The sequence below is a fragment of the Sus scrofa genome, chromosome 1, assembly GCF_054392235.1.
Source record: "Sus scrofa isolate SSC_HxYL_T2T_F1_AM1 chromosome 1, Sscrofa_HxYL_maternal_Yorkshire_Landrace_v2.0, whole genome shotgun sequence".
In the NCBI taxonomy this organism is placed as follows: domain Eukaryota; kingdom Metazoa; phylum Chordata; class Mammalia; order Artiodactyla; family Suidae; genus Sus; species Sus scrofa.
The window spans coordinates 272,823,427-272,843,776 of NC_139383.1; the positions used below are offsets into that span (position 1 = coordinate 272,823,427).

The 20,350-nt window shown below is 46.6% G+C and overlaps 1 protein-coding gene across 5 annotated transcripts in view; it reads right to left on the minus strand.

Moving 5' to 3' along the window:
- The window catches only part of TTLL11 (tubulin tyrosine ligase like 11), a 294,081-nt gene that overhangs the window by 41,920 nt on the left and 231,811 nt on the right, over nucleotides 1-20,350 (minus strand). For 4 of the 5 annotated variants that reach the window (XM_084994791.1, XM_021068337.2, XM_084994795.1 and 1 more), the window contains one exon: nucleotides 7,369-7,620. The exons of the other annotated variant lie outside the window; for it this stretch is intronic. In XM_084994791.1, coding sequence (XP_084850917.1) covers nucleotides 7,369-7,620 — 252 coding nt within the window. The remainder of the gene's footprint in view (nucleotides 1-7,368; nucleotides 7,621-20,350) is intronic. 5 annotated transcript variants of the gene reach the window in all.

A 20,350-nucleotide genomic window follows, 5' to 3' on the forward strand; every position in this document is an offset into this window, starting at 1 on the left:
CTCTGGTTAAACTATTTCCCCTTCTTGAGCCTCAGTGTCCCGCGCTATAAAACAGGCAGCCTTTGTTACAGTCATTGTGGTCTGGGAACAGGGGAGGCATGCTGAAAAGAGCATGGTTTCAGCATCAGGGAGACCAGCATTAAAATCCTGGCCCAGCTGCTGCTTCTAGCTGCGTGGCCGTGGACAATTGGCTTAAATCTTCAGTGCCTTTCTTTGCTGATCCCTAAACTGAAGATAACACCACCCTCCTGCATGGAAGGTGTGGAGATGAGATGAGGCACTGCATCCCGAGGCCCTGAAATGATGCCTGGCCCCTGGCTGGTCCACGACAAACGCTGGTTCCCTTCCTGCTCTCTCTCCACCCTCTTCCTCTTCCAGAGCTGGAACCCTCTTGGCCCCATCAGAGGCTGCCTACGGCTGACCTGTCAGTGAGCAGCCCCATCCTGTCTAGAGAAAGGGAGCTCACCATTTCTGGGTACAAGAGCTTGGGCTGTTCAGAATGGAGGTGGCCCTCTGCTTGTCCAGAGGCACCGCCTCTCGGAACAGGATCATACTGGGAGGTGAGTTCCCGCACAGGCTGGGAATCCTGAAAGCTGGGCCTCTGGGGCAGCTGTCCATTTAGCTGAATTACATTCCATCTGCTTTCAACTTTCCAAACGTGTCCACATCCGTCACCCCAGCTAATGATAAAGTGGCCCCTCGGTTTCCCATTTGTCATTGTCCCCTGGGTGAAGAGCTCCCTTAGGAATCCACCGGGCCAGGGCTTGATTGGCAAGCAGGATCTGGTCATTTCAGGGGTCCTGACATGGCTGGAGTGGTACCCGGCCGAGGCTGGTGCTCCTTATATGCTGGCATCCTCCCTCCCTCCCTCCATCCCTTCATCCCTTCTTTCCTTCCTTCCTGTCTGTATTCCTTAGGCCATCAATTCACATCCAGCTTCCTCCTGGGCTCCGGCTCCGTATTTCAATCACAAGTCACCATGGCAGACTTCAAAGCACATCAGCGCACGGTTATTGAGCCCCAGTAACAACATGTCAGTGGACGCAGAGCTTTTCACGTCACCTGTCACCGAGATGGCTATCTCTATTGGGTTCTGCGGGGAGCCACGCTCCAGTCTCTCCCGAGGAATTCTAACAACCCGAACCATTCATTTCCAAAGCTTCATTAGAAACAGCTACTGGTTTTCTCTAATTATCGGACCAGTGTCCTCCGGACAGCCCGCTCCCCACAGGACACGAGCTCTGCCTGGCTGGCTCTGTGAGGTAATGAAGTAGAAGAAGGGAAACCACACTGACCACTGGTATATAGTTATTTTTTTCCTGACAGGTAGAAAATAGAAGTGTCAAACTTTGAGTAGGAGCCGTAATTTACCAAAGAGATTTCTCCACTTATCCCCTTTCCAAGGTAACTTATCTTTCCTAGTGATACCTGCAAACACAGTTGACGGTAACATCTGCTACTGGGACAGGGGACGGGGTGCGAGGGGCGGGGGTGGAATCCACGCTGGCCACAGTAGACAGGAAGTGCTTTAAAAGCGTTTTGATTCTGTAGGCACTTTTTGGGTGCCATTTGTATGCCAGGCCCTTCCCTGCCTCTTAGCTCTCTGGATCTTTACAACCACGTTGTAAGGGAGGTGTTTTTGGTCCCCATTTTAATGACGGGTGAGCTGAGACCACAGAGAAGGGACATGACTGGCCCAAGATCACAGAGCAGGGATTCACAGCCAGGCCTCTCCTAGAGGATGGAGTAGGAAACGTGGGAACTTTGGGGAGAAGCGGGGAGGTGGCTCAGCTTAGAGCTGCAGGAAGAACCCAAGATTCAAGAGACAAAGTCTGGAGCCTCGAGAGAGGCCCTGTTGGGAAGCTTTGGGATATAAACAAAGTCACCTGGAAACAAGTTTTCCTAGGTTTATGCTCACGGTCATCAAATGTTTTCAATGGACTCAAACAGGGAATGTCTCCAAAGGTCAAGACTTTTCCTCCATCCGTCCGCTCAATAAGGACCTGATTTGCTGTCCTCTATATGTAAGTGGTATTCTGGGCTCAGTGAGGGACGCAGCGCTGGATCAGTCTTGGGCATGGCTCTCAGAGGGTAGAAGTGATCTCAGAGCCTGGGGTAAAAACCTGAAGGCTTGGTAGCTCTTAATTGTCTGCACAGTTGCCCCTTATGCCCTGGGATGCAGTTCTTCAGATGACCAATGAGTGGTAGGGGAACTGCTTCAGTGGAAGCGGAGGCCAAGAAACATGGTAACATGAGAAAGCAGAAAGATTCCTAAGAAAGGATGGGCGAGAAACGGACAAGGAAAAAAAACAAGCTGTGGAGTCAAATGCACATGAGTTTGAATCTCGACTTTGCTACGTGACCTTGAGCAGGTCATTAGTGTCTCTGCATCTAAATTTCCTTATTTGTACAAAGAGGATAAGGCAGCTCATCATACAAAGCTATTTTTAGGATTTGCTCAGTGCCAGGCACATTTGACAGCTCCCAGGCTTCTTCCATGATGTAGAACCAGTTTAAAGAAAGGTTTTTGGGATTTTTCAGGTTTTTTTTTGTTGTTGTTGTTATTGTTGTTTGTTTTGTTTTCAGAATTGAAAGAATAAGGGCCCATGGGATGGGCGAGAATCACAAATCATTCAAGTTCATTAGGAGCCTAAGATTAGAAAGATTTGAAATTATCACCCCCATTTCCTCTCAACAACTACTGACATCTCATGGGAAATTTAGAAACCAACTTTTTCCACTCCATAAAATCCTATTTATAGAATTTCTTTTGTGTTCATCCTTCTCTGTGAAAGAAAAGAAGCTTATTTTTCCTGGAGAGGTTTCTATAAGGTGAAAGCTAACAAATAATCAATATTTGTTTAAAAAAGGAAAAAAAAAAAAAAAACCCCACTATCTAAACATTGAAACATCTGGCGGGGGAGGAAGAAAACCTTGGTTTATAATGTATATACTTTTAAAGGTTATTGATATCCCAGGCCTAGAATCTCAGGATATTGCCGGAAAGAGAGCGTCACAGAACAGGGGAATTTTCAAAGTCGCAGAGGAGTTAATGACAGAGGGGGAGGCAGGGCCCCTGACACTTCTATTCCAGAACATTCTAAAGGGCCAGGTTGCTTCTCTGAGAGTGAAACCCCCCACAGCTGCCCATTATGCCGCATATTAATATCTTCTTAACAGAAAGGGGAGTGGGGGCGGGGGGAGAAAAAGAAAACCGTTCTCTAATTTAGAAGGAGACCAGAATTAGAAACCACAAAGGAGGCGAGTGGGGATCTCCGAGCGGAACGGCCTCGCGGGAAGCAGACACTCAAGGTGCAGAGACGCTGCCTCCATTTTCTAGAAATAAACCCTGGTTTTGGCAAACCGTTTGATCTTCAGGCTGCGTAAATGGAAAAACGCAGCCTGTGCCAACTGATGGAGACACATTTGGAAACCGTGTTCTTAGTGAATTACAGAGAAAGTCCCCCAAATTAGTAACCCGAGGGAAGGGAGGTAACACAAACGCATCTCCCTCAGAGAAAGCTGTCAGATGGAAGAATCAGACAATTTCTCCTTCTCAGAGAAAGAGATGTCCCCACACCTCAGCAATTCTTATGAAGAGGGAAAAAAAAAAAGAAAGAAAGAAAAGAGGTGCTTAATTCATGGTAATGTGTGCTACTCTCATGTGCCTCCGGAGGAAATGACACGAAAAGCTGGTTAGATAGAGCGAAGTCTAGACAAGAGGACGACAGTTCATTATTTCTCATTTCTTGGTGGAAAAGAAAAATAGAATATGGCCAGACTGGCATTAGCATAATTCACTCCGAAAACTGCTGATCTATGCAGCACAGTCTGAGAGATGGTCACTGAAAATAAATTCAGCCGGCATGTTTATTATTTTGTTCCCTCCAGTTCTCTTCAAGGCCCTTGGAGAGGAAGAGTGGGCAAGACAGAGGAAAAGCCACGGTTTCGCCCGTGCGGTTTGCGTGGGAGCTCTAAAAGGAGGCGCTCTCGCCAGCAAACGTGTCCCTGACGCGGTGCTCCAGAGAAGGGCAGCTCGGGTTCGATGGAACATATGGCGTAAATATTATTAATTCGTAATGAAGCAAAATTTACACCCGAAGTGGAAAGGGGAGAGCGCATGGTTGTTAGCAAGAGAAAACGCTGGCTGTTAAATTTAGCTAGCAAGACGGAACACATTCAGATATAAATCTGAAAGCAGAGAAGATCATTGTTTACGACAAAGTTGCTGTTGAGATGTCTTGGTACATTTTAAACGGAGAAATCTATTAACTCACTGTTGTGCATGTTTTCTCCATTTCTTCCTGCCTCCTTAATTACTCAGGATGCTGCCTGGGTGCGTGCGGAGGGAGAGGCGAGGGGCTCAAGGGCTGAGTCCTACTGCCCCCAGGGCTGCCCCTTCCTCACCTGGAGACGTGTCACTTCTCCTGGTCACCATGGCTCCCAGGAGCAATACAGGGCCACGGATTGGGAATGGTGGCTGCAGGACCTAAGAGTCTCAAATACTGGTTTTTCATGCAAATACCCTTAATTATAGAGAACAAAGGGATGGAAAGCTCACAAAGCCTCTCACACAGAGACATATTTGTAGCGATATTTTTGAATCATCCAATTCTAGTCTGAGAGCATTTTAAGAATCCTCTTTGCTAGAATCATCTTCTCAATTCTTTTTAAGAATTTTCAAGATTGGAGTTCCCGTCGTGGCTCAGTGGTTAACGAATCTGACTAGGAACCATGAGGTTGCAGGTTCGATCCCTAGCCTTGCTCAGTGGGTTAAAGATCCGGTGTTGCTGTGAGCTGTGGTGTACGTTGCAGACGGGCTTGGATCTGGCATTGCTGTGGCTGTGGTGTAGGCTGGCAGTGACAGCTCCAATTAGACCCCTAGCCTGGGAACCTCCATATGCCACGGGAAGTGGTCCTAGAAAAGGCAAAAAGACAAAATAATAAGAATAATAATAATTTTCAAGATTGCATATGAACAGAGCAGATCCCTAAATATGTACTCAGCCTCTCACACTAGAGGTCATAAACACAGTGGCTTCTGTGTGTGGGCAGTCATGCTTGATTGAACTCAAAATTATTTTGGGGGAGTTCCCATCGTGGCACAGTGGAAATGAATTTGACTAGCATCCACAAGGACTTGGGTTCGATCCCTGGCCCTGCTCAGTGGGTTAAGGATCCAGCATTGCTGTGAGCTGTGGTATAGGTTGCAGACAGGCTTGGATCTGGCGTTGCTGTGGCTGTGGTGTAGGCTGGCAGTGACAGCTCTGATAGACCCCTAGCCTGGGACCCTCCATATGCCGTGGGTGTGGCCCTAAAAAAAAAAAAAGACAAAAACACCAAAAAAAAAATAATAATAATTTTTGGAATTGTCAGCACTCAGTATATATATATATATTGAGATTTTACACAAAAAGCAGTATTTCTAGCTTCTCTTGAAAAATCAAAAGCTCTGGTGATACTAGCCCAGCAATAGCCTTTCTTTTCGACAGAGCAAGTGCTCTTCAGGCTGCCACAGCCTGCCCTCCCTGTCTTTCGAGATCCCACCCACTGGCCTTATTTATGCTTTCTGGGCCCCCAACATACCCCCACAAGATTGTGATTCTCATGGTATGTAATTTTCCAACTTCTCCCTCTCTCTTATGTTTTAGTAGAATTTTATTAGGAATTAACAGGAAGCATCTGACTGAGGTCTTTTGTTTCTCCTCCCTCCTTCCTGCCTGGGACTCAACCGTGATGGCTGGATTCTGAGCAGCCATCTTGAGATCATAAGGCACTTGCTCAGGATGGATGAGAAGACAGAAATTGGGGAGCTAATCACATTGTGGGGTCATTAATCAGCCCCAGAGCCCTCACTGTCAAATTTCCTGTTATATGAGAGAAAATTAATCTCACTATTTAAGCCACTTGGAGAGGGGTATCTATTCCTACAAGTGAAATCCATTCATAAATGAGTCAGATGGTATCACGTTAGGAAGTATTCTCAGGGGAAAAAAACGCACTTTCTTGAAAATCCTACTGCCTCATGGAAATAATAACCACAAGTCTCCCATTTCACAAACAGCTCCTATAATGTAGGCAGTGGGCTGGGTCCTTTACAATATACTATATCCCAGCCTCATAACCCTGTAAGGGTTACTTTACCGATGAGGGAACTGAGACTCAGAGAAGAAAAGGGATTTGCCCAAAGCCGCACAGCTATTATGTGCTTGGCTCTGAAGCCAGATGCCAAAGTTTGTGTTCCTTCCCCTGGGTTTTTTTCTCCCCAAACTAACACAAAGCCCATCTCAAAATCACTGTCCAAATGTGACTTCAGATTTACTAAGATGGCAAAAATTTCTGCTGATACATCTGCTTGCCATCCTATCAGGAGTATCAGAGGGCTAGAGTTACAATTTATAAAATTCATTTAGAGAAAAGTATATGACAAAATGCTATCCAATTTGAGACTTCTAATTACTCACTTTCATGAAGAAAACTATGAAGTGTGATTTTGAGGTGCTACATTGAAATATCAAAACCAATGAGGAAAAAAATAACAGCAAATTTAAAAAAAAAGGGATGAAATAAAAACAACAGCAACATGGGATGCTGGCAGATGGTTTCTCTGGTGTATAACACACAGTCCTAGGATGCTGGCAGCTCCATCCCCATTCTATAGGACCACTGAGGTTCAGAGGCCATCATTAACTTACCCAAGGTCACACAGCTAGTGAGTGTTTCTGTACTGCCCCAAAGTGCCCCAGAGGGTAGAGCCAAGCTAATGAATAATCTCGGGAGATTAAGTGGCAATGGCTTATTTCATAGGCTGCAGCAAAAACACAATTTCTTGGTCGCATGTTTTAGCTTTAAAATTCATGCAAATTTTCTATTATACTCTATGATATAACCACATTATTTTTATGTTAGAACCAATGTATTAAATTATTTATCAACTGAATTATTTAACTTTTCTTTTCTGAAATTGACACTTTGGAAGGATGTGCCTTCTTTCCCTGCTGTGGTTTCATAAATGCTTAGCACCTAGCCACGTACCACCCCAGTTTAAGAAGCACCAGCTCTATCTGAGTTCAAGGGGCAATTATTCATACGTGGTCTAAGGACCTAGTTCATGGTAATGCACAATTGTTTTTTAACCACAAGCATAATGTTGTCAATGCTGCCACATCCATAACGTTCATTAACTCGATCAACAAACAAGAGTCTGCTATGTGCCAGGCTTAGTGCCAGCTCCTGGACCAATCCAACCCCAAGTGGGCCCTGACCTGGCACCACAGATCCTCCCAGGCTTAGTCAGGGAAGTGGGACTAGCCTGATGTGGGGCCAGCCTCTGCCCTGCATGAGCCAGAGGGGGCTGGTCTCACTGACCTTATGAAGGTACGGAAGCCTGTTGGTCCCAACTTCATTGTCCCCTTGATTCCCAGGAACCGGATAAACAAGTTTGCCATCCTGTCCACCAGGCGCAGGTAGTTGAACTGCTTTGCATACTTGGGGAACACCTGCTTGAGGCAGATGGAGGGCAGGTGGGCTTCAGGATTTGCGTTGCCAGCCAAGGCATCGGGCGGCTCGCTGTCAGCAGGATCTTCCTCTGTGGCTAACGGCTTCCCAAGCTGCCGAGACCTGCAGCACACAAGGAGTTAATGATAGAACCAACACCGGGAGCAGGCTTTCCAGCACACAGCACTCTCCCTTGCAAATTCTCCTCTCCTTTAGATTTATAGCAACCTTGGGGAGGGAGAGTGGTATTATCACTATTTCTATTGTAAAGACCAGAAAGCTGATCTCAGAGAAGGGATCTGCTCAAGGTCACAGGGCTGGGGTGTGGCAAAGCCAGGACTCGAACCCAGGACAGGGCCAGAACTCGAGGCTTATGCTTCCTCTGTTCTACCGTCCTGATTTCCCCATATGAATGACTTCCTTTGCTGTACTCATGATTCAAGAGAATACTCTATTATGAAGCAGTCTGGGTTTGATTTCAAACTCCTACTTATGGGTAGTAATTGAATAATTAAGAAATATAAAAATCTCATTGAGGGCTGGCAAGAAGCCACGGGCACAGTTCAATGAACAATTTGCAAAGATACACCAGTTACCCAATTCTAGGAATAGGCACAATTACATTTTCTGGCTTAACAATTTTCTTATTTGGAACTCAGACAAAGAAATATATATATATATGATCATAGTGTTGTGATTCCTTAGCCTTAGATTTTTTTTTTTTCTGAAATTATCCTGATGCTCAAGAAAGTTCACAGCCAAGTATGCACCTCCAGCTCGCAGTGTTCTCACCTCCAGGCCCACAGATCCAGCCATTCCCAGTTCACCCTTCAGGGTGGCCCCAGGAACTGACACCACCATTTCTCCTCACCCCAAAGCCGAATTCCCCATTTCCTCGAATGTCACCATCATCTGTCGGTGACCCAATCAGGAAACATCAGCTTGTCCTCCCCCTCTGCCTCCCTGTTCCCTGTAACCTGCTCCACCCTCGCCCGCCCTGCCTCGTCCGCACTCTCCAGGACTCTAACTACAGGTCCTCCTGCCTCTGGTCTTTCCCATCCACAGATCCATCCTCACATAGCACCTGAGGTGCCCTCTTTATTTTTTTATCTTTTAGGGCCACATCTGGGGCATATGGATGTTTGTGGGCTAGGGGTCCAATCGGATCTGCAGCTGCCAGCCTATGCCACAGCCACAGCCACGCCAGATCCGAGCCACCTCTGCAACCTACACTGCAGCTCACGGCAATGCCGGATCCTTAACCCACTGAGGGAGGTCAGGGATTGAACCCACATCTTCATGGACACTATGCTGGGTCCTTAACCTGCCGAGACACAACGGGAATGCCACCTGCTAAAATAAAGCAGACCTGGCCAGGTTGCCTACTTCCTACACCCCTTCAGGGTTCCCGGGCGCCTGCACGACGAAGTCTGTACTTGTCACTTTGGCACACAAAGCCCTACCCGATTTCCTCTCCATCCTCATTTCCTGTCACCGCCCTAGACACACTGTACCTTCAAGACCTTGACCACTGCCCGCCACCCCAGCCTGCTGCCTGCTGACCTGGCCTGGATGCAGAGACCTGCGCTCACTGCCCCTCTCTGCACGTGCATTTCATCTCACTCTCCTGTCTCCCAGCCTGCCCTTCGCTGATGGGGTGGGTGGGAGGTGTCACCCTTTCCACAGTGTGTATCCATTCCACTCCTAACAGGAAAGAACAAATCTGACTCCATATTGGATGTGTTTCTTTCACTTTAAACTTTGTGTTCTATTGCTTTTGCTACAAGTTAATTACTAAAGAGATGTTGCCTATAAATTTAAATTACACATCAGGAGAACCCTGCCTCCCATGTAATCAGCATTAAGCTAAAAATACCTTTGTTTAGCTTACAGGAAGCCTCCTAACCAGGCCCACCTGTGAATGGCTCTAGGGTGGAAGAAATGAACATGCCCCTTCTGGAGTCTGGCTGGAATCAGCACTTTACCCTGTCCCCTTTCGGTTATAAAAGAAGCCTGAATTCTAACTCCAGGAAGATGTTTTTTGGGACACTGGTTCACTATCTTCTCAGTCTGCTGGCTTTCTGAATATAATCTCTATTCTTTGCCCCAACAACTCATCTCTCAACTGGCCAGTTGTGTGGTGAGCAGAACCAGCTCAGTAACACCCTAAGCATGATGCACACAGCCAACAATTATTGTGCAACTGGCTAAGAGATCCAAGAAAGGAAGAGCTACATCCCACGGTCCTGAGCCCAGGACCAAGGCCATTCTCTACTCTTTATTAAAGGGTCCCAGCCCCAGTGCTCCCACTTCTAAGCACACCACCAGTCACCAAGTTGGGCTGTCATGGTATCTTCATACCTGCTTTTCTCTGCCTCTGAGGACATCTTCGGCCCTGGCTGCCTGGCACATTTCTGTTCCACTTAAAAACCCACTCGGATGCTCCCTTTTTCCACTCCCATCCCTGAGACTTGATTCTTTGCTCTTCGTCAAGCTGCATTGCATTTGCTTACGTGCCAATCCCTCTCACTATTCTGTGAGCTCTTTGAAGGCAAGGACCACATCTTATTCAACTCTATTTCTATAGGACTGACATGTATTAGTTGCTTGGGAAACGTTTCATTGTATTCATCGAATTGGGAAAGATTGCTTTTAAAATCAAGGTAAGCCTTGAATCAAAACATCAAGGTTATGGTACCCGCCGCCAAAACTCATTTAAATGGGAAAGAACTTCGAAAAAGAACGGTATAGTTGAGGGTCCTGCCAAAATGGCCATTTCTTCATGTTGGTCCAAGGAACCAGTCTCTGAAAAAGAGAACCCCCTTGTGTGAAGGAGAAATCCTATAAGTGCTGTTCATGGGTCCTTCTAAGTGAGTCTCAAACAAGGACAGGGAGAGGGCAGAACCAGAGCAGCGCAAAGGAAACCCTCCTCTAAAGTTCAACAGTGCAGCTATTCCCAATGGCCAAGACATGGAAACAACCTAAATGTGCATCTAAAGATGAATAGATTAAGAAGATATATATGTGGTGGAATACTACTCAGCCATAAAAAAGAAAAATAATGCCATTTGCAGCAACATGGATGGAACTAGAGACGAGACCCTCATACTAAGTGAAGTAAGTCAGAAAGAGAAAGACAAATACTGTATGATAACACTTATATCTGGAAGCTAATATATGGCAGAAATGAATCGTTCCACAGAAAAGAAATTCATGGACTTGGAGAACAGGCTTATGGTTGCCAAGGGGGAGGGAATGGGATGGACTGGGAGTCTGGGATTAGATGCAAACTATTGCCTTTGGAGTGGATAAGCAATGAGATCCTGCTGTACATCACAGGGAACTATATCTAGTTACTTGTGATGGAACATGAGGGAGAATAATGTGAGAAAAAGAATGTGTGTATATATGTGTGTGTGTGAATGGGTCACTTTGCTGTACAGTAGAAAATTGACAGAACACTATAAACCAACTATAATGGAAAAAATAAAACTCATTGAAAAAAAGTTCAACAGTGAGGGATGGTTCCTGGGATACAAAGGGGAGGGAACTGATTCCCCTGGGAGAAGTTCCCAGGGGGCCTGAGATTGCGTGGGGTAGGGTGGGTACAATTCTCCTACAGCCAAACTGGGTTTTATCATCTCTTCCTTGAATTTAAGAGTAAATAAAATTCAGGCAGTTATTCTTCAGATGAAATAAAATGTTTTCAACATTAAGGTTATAGGAAGAAAGATGAGGAAAAAAGCTGCACAGTTACTAGAAATTAGCTCTTAAATGCCTGGATAAGTGGCAATCACTGTCTTTATAAGCACTCATGAAGCTTTTGTTAAAGAAAAGATTTGGAAATGTATGTGACAATGAAAATAGCTGAGAACTCTTTTTTCAATTTTTAAAGTTTTAAAAAATTTCTTTGGAGTTCCCGTCGTGGCACAGTGGTTAATGAATCCAACCAGAAACCATGAGATTGTGGGTTCGATCCCTGGCCTCGCTCAGTGGGTTAAGGACCCAGCGTTGCCGTGAGCTGTGGTGTAGGTTGCAGACACAGCTCGGATCCTGCGTTGCTGTGGCTCTGGCGTAGGCCAGTGGCTACAGCTCCGATTTGACCCCTAGCCTGGGAACCTCCGTATGCCACAGGAGCGGCCCTAGAAAACGCAAAAAGACCACAAAAAAAAAAAATTATTTAATTTATTTTCTGTTTTTTAATTTTTGGCCATGCTTGTGACATATGGAATTTCCGGGGCCGGGGATTGAATCCATGTCACAGCGGTGACAACCAGATCCTTAAACTGCTCTGCCATCAAGGGAACTCCAAAAATAGTTTGGGGTTCTTTTTGGCTGTGCTTGAGGCATGCGGAAGTTCCCAGGCCAGGGATCAAACCTGCGCCACAGGAGAGACCCAAGCTGCTGCAGTGACAACACCAGATCCTTGAGCCGATGGGCCATCGGGGAACTGAGAACTCTTCAATCAACAGAGCTTGTCCCACTATTATGATCTCATCTGCTCTTCACATGATGCATGAAGCAGACTGTTTTTATATACCCCTGTTCCAGATGGAGAAACCGAGGCACATCAGTGTGAACTGGAATCACACATCAGTTCTAACCAGGGCGCTTTCCGCGTCACTGCTCCATTATTCTAAAGCACATTATGATTCCCATTGGGGGGTTACCACATCCAGAGGACTGTTATTTATTTTTTGTTTTTAAATAATTAAAAAAAATTATAATAGTAATTCCTGTCCTTCGTAGGTGTTTTGAGAAATGTATAAAAGAATCAGAATCACCTGTCATCCCATTATTCTGAGATAAACACCACAAATATTTTGATTTCTTATCTATGTTTATAAAGTTAGAATCATATCACAGGTAATTTAAATCCTTCTTCTTACCCTTTACCTTATATCATAAGAGTTTTTCCATAGCATTTAAGTATGTTTTCAGAAGTGGTTTCTCATGGACACGTAGTATCGGAATATTACGTATTATGCCTGGACCATGATTTAATTGGCCATGACACTGGGTGTCTACATGGCTTGTCTTTGACTAAATAGAGTCTGGTGGCCAGTCCCCTAAGCCACGTGCTCCCTTCCCAGAAACATAACGTGTTACAGCCAGAAGCAGCCTTGAAGATCATTCTGTCCAATGACATCATCTATTTCCATTTACCGTGGTCTAATGCACATGCATAAAACTCACCATTTCAACCATTTTCAAGCATACAACTCACAAAGTTGTATAACCACCACCCCTCTCTAAAGTTCCAGAAACTTGTCACAACGAGGTCCTTTAAGAGAAGAAACGAATCCCAGATAGCCAGGATGTTAGCACTGGTGGGTCATCTGACTGGCAGATCATCCAGGGTGGTGGCCTTAGCTTGGGTGGTGGTGGTGGGGGAAACAACCTCCAGGGCACCTGTCAGGCTGGGAAGGTTTTCCAGATGGCATGTCACAGGATGGCTCCCTCCGGGTCCGCAGCCTGTGTCCCGCCCCCTCCCCCACCCACAGAGCCAGAAGGAATTTTGTTTTCTCTATGACACATTACTTTCAAGGGTTCCTGCACTCACTGGATGGCTGGCATTCCCCTTCCTTCCTGAATCCCAATTAATAACCTCAAGATGAAAAGGGCCTTCAAAACCACAGATATTTTCATGGCCTCAAAACCACAAATTCAGGGGGAAGTGGTTTTTCTCAACTGGAAGAAGGCAGTAAAGATATAGCTGATATTGAAGAGGACATAAAACAGTATTTGGCTCAAGATAATTCCAGTGATCACATTGAGATCCAAGTTATCACAAATGCTGTAAAAATCCTGTTTTTATTTAATAGCATTTTAATGGAAAAGTCAGGCTTGTGAAATAGAAGTGACTGGTCAAGAAAGTATAAATCAGGCTTACTAGTCCTTTAGGGTAACTTGTAAAATTGAATTTGGTATATCCTTGATTCATTAAAATAGGAGAAAAAATCCTGGAATGTTTTATCTCATATTTTTTTCAAATAAAATGGAATTTTGTTTTATCAAAACTCTTGTGAAAAAATACCTACCGCTCTTCTGGCTGGAAAGCCTACTGTTTTTTTTTTTTTTTTTTTTTTTTTTTTGTCTTTTGTTGTTGTTGCTATTTCTTGGGCCGCTCCCGCGGCATATGGAGGTTCCCAGGCTAGGGGTTGAATCGGAGCTGTAGCCACCAGCCTACGCCAGAGCCACAGCAACGCGGGATCCGAGCCGCGTCTGCAACCTACACCACAGCTCACGGCAACGCCGGATCGTTAACCCGCTGAGCAAGGGCAGGGACCGATCCCGCAACCTCATGGTTCCTAGTTGGATTCGTTAACCACTGCGCCACGACGGGAACTCCAAGCCTACTGTTAAAAATCATTTCTTGGGGACCTACATTATGTCAAGCAGCTGAGTACCTCTATGTGATCTCATTGGGTTCTCATAACAATTTTCCAAGGTAGGTAGAAACTAGTCCCATTTTACCAATGAGAGTCCCAGAGGACCTCAATATGTGCCCTATGTCACAAATCAATAGTGGAATCAGAATTTGTGCCTGTTCTGTCACATCCCCAGGCGTAGCTCACTAGGTAATTCTTGTGCTAATTTGATTTAAATCAAACCAAAGACTTTCCTTCTGAGGTATAAACTGTATACAGTCTCAGACATTAACAAATTAGGAAGGCAGATAAAGCAAGGTACAGTTTCAGAGAAAGTGTGTGAATTTTCTCCGAGAAATAATTCCTACTTTTACTGAAGTACCCCTTCAATAATCTAGTTCACACATGAAGCACTTCCCAAGTAGTTACCTGTCCTGCCTGTTTTGGCTACCCAGGTGAGGTGGACACACCTGATCCAATGGGGGAAGACTAGACCCATCCACAATGACGAAGCCAGGTGGGAGTGGCCAGGTGAGCATCCAGAAGCGGGATGAGTATACAGGAGGAGGTTTGCTGGGTGTTAGTCGTATGCAAGAAGGGAAACAGGTGGGGGGGGGGATATAACCAGAAAGCCAGCTTGTGTCTGGGTCTTCTGGGATCCTGAGTGTCAGATGAGGGAGCTTGGATTTGGCAGTGAGAAGATGAAAAGGTTGTGGTGGCTTTTGGGGAGGGGGTGGAAAAATCAGAAGTTCCGAGAAAATGAATGAGTCTGCCAGCAGCATGCATTGTGAATATTGGGGGGCGTGGATGATGTTAGGAAGCTACTGGAACACTCGAGGTCAATGATTCTGAAAGCGAGGTCCAGCAGCATCAGCACCACCTGACCCCTTGTTAGAAATGCATGTGCTCGGCCCCACCCCGGACCTACAGCCTCAGAAACTTAGCAAGCCCTCTGGATGATTCTGATGTGGTCTGGAGGAGAAGAGTCACTGGTCGAGGTGAAAGAAGATGGATTTGGCAACTGCTTGACCACAGGGGACAGAGAGAGAGAGAGAGAGAAGGCCCTGGATCACGTTCCCGGGCAACCCCATGGCTTGGCAGGAGAGCCTGGTGGGCAGCAGAGCCACAACGGCAAAGGGAGGTAAGCAGGTTTCTCTCCCTGCTGTTGGGCAAAGACATGTCCCTTCAGCCCCTTGGGGGCTTCAAATGCATACTGGCCCTCCTGAAGACACTGCCAACTGTGCACCAGTGAAGTCCCTTAAATTAACCCAGCAGCTAATTTAAAGAGTTGGAGGATGAAGCCACTAAAAATAAACATAACTACCATGTAGCCCGGCTCTGTCATTTGATAAATCTCTTCCATCACAGAGGCTCCATTTGCTTGATGGCGATGCTATGCTATTTGAAGAGAGGGCGGTCGATGGGTTTCTAAACTGATGAGGAAAGGGACTTAATAAGGGATCTGGCTGATGTTCTAGTCCTTGCAACAACTAGAGCCATGGTGGGGCTATTCCCACCTGCTCCCCTAGGTTCAGCGTTCCTCCGAACCTGCACCTGGCCGCTTCCGCCTCCCTCAATTGCTTACCTCCATAGCACACCTGGTGTAACATCAGCAACAACAAAACCCAACGATGATACTGGCTATGTGCCAGGAACGGCAACCTTAAAACATTTAATCTTGATAAAACCCTAGGAAGCAGGTATTATTATTATTCTCATCTTACAGATACAGAAACCAAGGCACAAAGATACAAACGAATTGATTGTGGATCCAGGATGCAGACCCAGGCAGGCAGGTGCCAGCTTCCTTGTCTCTAACCAATGAACTATGCTGCTTCCATACACAGGGAGTTATCAGGCACACAGGGCATGGGAGTCCGGAGGGCTACTTGTAACATTGCCTTTGACCCTGGCAATGATCCTTATGAATTAGGTACTGTAAGTGGCTTCATTTTGCCGATGAGGAATGAGCTTAAGAGAGGTCAGCCTACTTTCCAAAGGTCACTCAGCTATTAAATGGTTGAGTGAGGATTTGAACAAGATGTGTTTGAGTTCAAAGCCCAGGAACTTTCTACTCCATCATGTTACAACTCAGTGTAGTTACGAACCTTTCCTGAACTCATTTTCTTCTCTCTTACAACGGAGAGAAGTCTCTTACTTCCGAGGGAGAGTGGCTGGGAGGGCATTTAGTCTGAGCCTAGCACAAAACTGTTGTGTGATTTAGGATCAAAACCATAGCCTATCTACAGAACATCCAGTTGATTCTGCTGGGTTGGGAGGGGAACAGTTGTAACTGACCTCAATGTGACAGTCAGTGATTATCCAGACGGGCTGTTCTGGGTTTTGCTTTGTTTTTTCCCTTTTATGCACCTATGGCGTATGGAAGTTCCCGGGCCAAGGGTCAAATCAGAGCTGCAGCCACCAGCTTATGCCACAGCCACAGCAACACCGGATTGGAGTCACATCTGTAACCTACGCCACAGCTTAGGGCAACGCCGAATCCTTAACCCCCTAGGCAAGGTCAGGGATCGAACCCGAATCCTCACAGAGACAACATCGGGTCCTGCTGAACCACAGCAGGAACTCTGAGCTGTTCTGTTTTGAGTGCCCATCAAATCAACCCCTGCTTTATGGTTATGGGCCCACACAAGTCACTGACACACTGTACTTGTCACAAGTGTGAATTAATAACAGAGGGTGCCTCCCCCCGCCCCACCCCTGCCGATAGCACCAGCAGCAAACCAGCTCTCTGTCACTGCTTGGGGTGAATTCCCGGAGGCACTGGGCTGTGGGTGCTGCAGGAGCATCTTCCTGTCAGGCCAGGCAATTAACTAACAAAAGAACAAACATGCAGTCTTAGCCTAATGCCCCCATTCCCAAGGATCCAGAACTCAGGCTGTTTCCAAGCTGGAAGTGCCTTTAGGGGTCACCGGGCCCAGCCCTTTCATTTTCCCGATAAAGGAACTGACAGCTCATTTTACAAAGGCCTCCCAATCCAACTCTTTTCCAGCAGGGCTCTCTCCCCTCTGCCCCTCTGCACAGAGCGAGCCTTTGCCTGGGTGCCTCTTGCTCTCTTTGTCTCTGGACACGGGCAGTTGGAGTCCGTGAAAAGGACTGTCACTCAAGCTGGGGAGGGACGCTGCCAAGCGACTCCTCCCCATGGGGTGCCTGTCTGGGGGCCGGGGGTGTGGGCTCTGGGGGTAAATTGGGGCGCTGTTGGAATCCCAGCTCTAGATTCTCCAGCAGGCTGACCTCAGGCAAATCATATGACCTCAAATCTTATAATTATGCTATCCTCTTATATAAAATGGGAATAATAACGGTAAATAATAACGGTACCTAACCTACAGGATGGATGTCATTACAGAGAAAACGGATGCCTGGTACCTAGTACTGTGCCTTAATACCCATAAGCCACTTGCATTATAATCATCAGCATCTTTATCTCCCAAGTGCCATCATCTCAAGAGACTCGCTGTCTGGTCTCCAGCCTCAATGGGCGAGATTGGCACGCATCTCCGGGAACTCGGGTGAATATGAGCTCACTTTCTGACAGTCTCCCCCTCCCCAGCCAAGGTGACTTCAGACTGTCCTCCGGTTCCTTCAATGGCTCCAAGGCCGTCTGGGGAATCTCACTGCAGGCTGTCCGGGGTCAAACTGCAACTCTCCTCTGAACCTAAATAAATCCTCTAAAAGATTCTCATCTTTTCGGGCTTCACTGGCTAACCGCCCCTTGTCTGATACCCTGGTTCTCTACTCCCGATTACTGATGTCACAAAATTGTGCACAGAGAGGGTTTCTTCTGCTCCCCACATAAAGCAAAAGTTAAACTGGGGAGGAGAAGGGGCCCTAGTGATCATCTCATCTGGTTTTGCTTTTGAAATTATTGGGAAATACGGAGTTCCCATCATGGCTCAGCAGGTTAAGAACCCAACATGGTGTCCCTGAGGATGTGGGTTCCATCCCTGGCCTCACTCACTGGATTAAGGATCTGGTGTCAGCAGGAGCTGCAGTGTAAGTCACAGATGTGGCTCAGATCTGGTGTTGCAGTGGCTTTGGCGTTAGCCGGCAGGTGCAGCTCCTATTCGACCCCTAGTTTGGGAACTTCCATAGCTGTAGGTGTGGCTGTGAAAAGAAAAGAAAGAAATTAATTTTGGGAAGTTGAGGCAAAGTCACTTGCTTGGCAGGAGGTATCAAGGGAAAAGTGGTAACAAAGCCAGGCCCAATTCTTCTGACTGCCTGTTCAGAACCTTTAAAAAAGAAAAAGAAAAAAGGGAAAATAATCCTACACCACGACTGAGTGGAAACACCAGAGTGGCCAAAATTCTGATGCTGAATGAGAGGCTTCATGGCTTCTGGCTGCGCCAGCCGGCACAGAGGAGAAACCTTTGTGCTAAAGGGCCGCAGGGTCCCTCTTTAAACCCACTAAGTGTCTGGCCACTGTCTTTCTGCGGATGACCGAGCTTGTGCTTAGCTTTCCACTGGATCCCAGAGGACCTGTTTTCCAGGGACCAGGCCCAGCCTGCTCGGCCTGCCCGAGGTCCACTGGACAGAGCCTTGCTGTCGGGCAGCGAGCTCGGGGCCAGCAGGGCTGGTCGCCGTGTGCCTGGCCTACCTCGTCATCCACATTCCACATTCCTCCCTCTTCTGATTCATGCTCTTTCCCAGATTGTCTGCTTGAAGAATGCTCATCCTTCAAATCTGTGATTCCATCATCGCCTTTTCCAGAAAGCTTTCCGTGGCTTTTAAGGTTGAATCAACCCTGCCTTTCCATGTAAACTTCCAGGCTTTGTACGTCATCATCACACATTATTTTTTCTGCAGAGTATAATTATCACAATCACAGCACAATTACACCACATGGTTTCTGCACAATTGTCTGTCGGAGCCCCTTTCTCCCACTGCACTGAAGCCCCACCTCTCACACTCGCTTATGACTGTTGTTCCTCCATGGTCCCTGACACACGGAAGCTGTTCAAAATAACTGGCGGTGAATATAGTCATTGTCTCAGTGAGTTCTATTAATTAATCCATTAATTCTATTAATTAGATGCAATTATTGACTCCAGTTGACTTCTGAAGATGCTGAAGCTTTGAGAGGTTCTGTCAGCTGCCTAAGGGATGAGGCTGGGACCAAAACCCCATGGCTTGACTCTAGAGGTCACTTTTTTTTTTTTTTTTGGCTTTTTTAGGGCCACACCCAGGGCATATGGAGGTTCCCAGGCTAGGGGTCAAATTGGAGCTGCAGCTGCTGACCTACGCCCCAACCACAGCAACGCCAGATCCCCAACCCACTGAGAGAGGCCAGGGATCAAACCCCCATTCTCATGGATACTAGTTGGAGTTGTTTCCTCTGTGCCACAATGAGAACTCCCTAAAGGTCGCATTTTTAACCCCTACCCGGCCACACCCCCTGCCCTTCTGGTTGCTAGAATGCATCTTTCTTCCTCTTCTTCTATTCCAGCTACTGGGAAGATCTGACTACACTTGGGGAAAACAAGTATTTCCTAGTAGCAACAGCAAGGCACCGTCTGTGTGACAGTTGTAATCAGTGGTTGTATTAGCCTCTGTTTTACCACCTCCAAAATTAGCAGAAAAGGCCAACTCGAGCTTTCGTTGTATAGCTCTGCTAATGAAGGGATCCTTTTAATTACATACTCAGAGCCTATCTGCAACACAAAGCATTTTAATGCTTAAACACAGTTCTGCACCAAAGTATAGGGCTGTGTGAATCCAGACAATAAGTGGGGAAACCCATGTTGTAGTCATCCTTTGCCTAGACTGTAATTCTCTCTGGCATTCAATTTCATCCAAACCCCGTTCCTTTTCGATGGTAATCCTAATTCCCTTTGTCTACTGTGCACCCAGCAAACCCTTATTCAGGGATTCGGCAGGCATATCCCTGGCCAATATCCACCCCGCTCTGGATTTCAGATGAAATCTGCTCGCTTTGTGAATTTCACTTGTCACTGATTTACAGGGTGGCCACTGGCCAAACCCTGACACATGGGCATTGAACATGAAACCATTTTCACACAACTCTGTCCCAGGGGCTTGTGGCGTTTGCACCCAACTTTGCAAGGCAATTCTGTGTGTGTCATTCTGCATGGGATTTTCACAAATATAAGTGCGGACACTTGGGGCTGATCCCACAGGCCTCTCTCAGGCTGGGCTGCCCTGACTCTGAGTTTGCAGTTGGTCAAGGAAAGGGAATAATTCTTCCTGAGCCTCCTCTGGGCCAGGAACTCTCAAGCGTGTGGTTTATCCTGCTTAAGCCATGCTAAACCTTAAGGTGGCGAAATTAACATACACTCTGGAGCCATGTTTGGGCTAGAATTCCGGCCCTGCCCCTAGCCAGCTGGCGACCTTGGGAAAGTGTCTTAATTTGCTCATGCCCTGGTGTCTTTATCTATATGATGGGGATGATAATTCTCACACCATAACACTGTTGTGACCATTAAATGGCTCATGCATGTAGAACA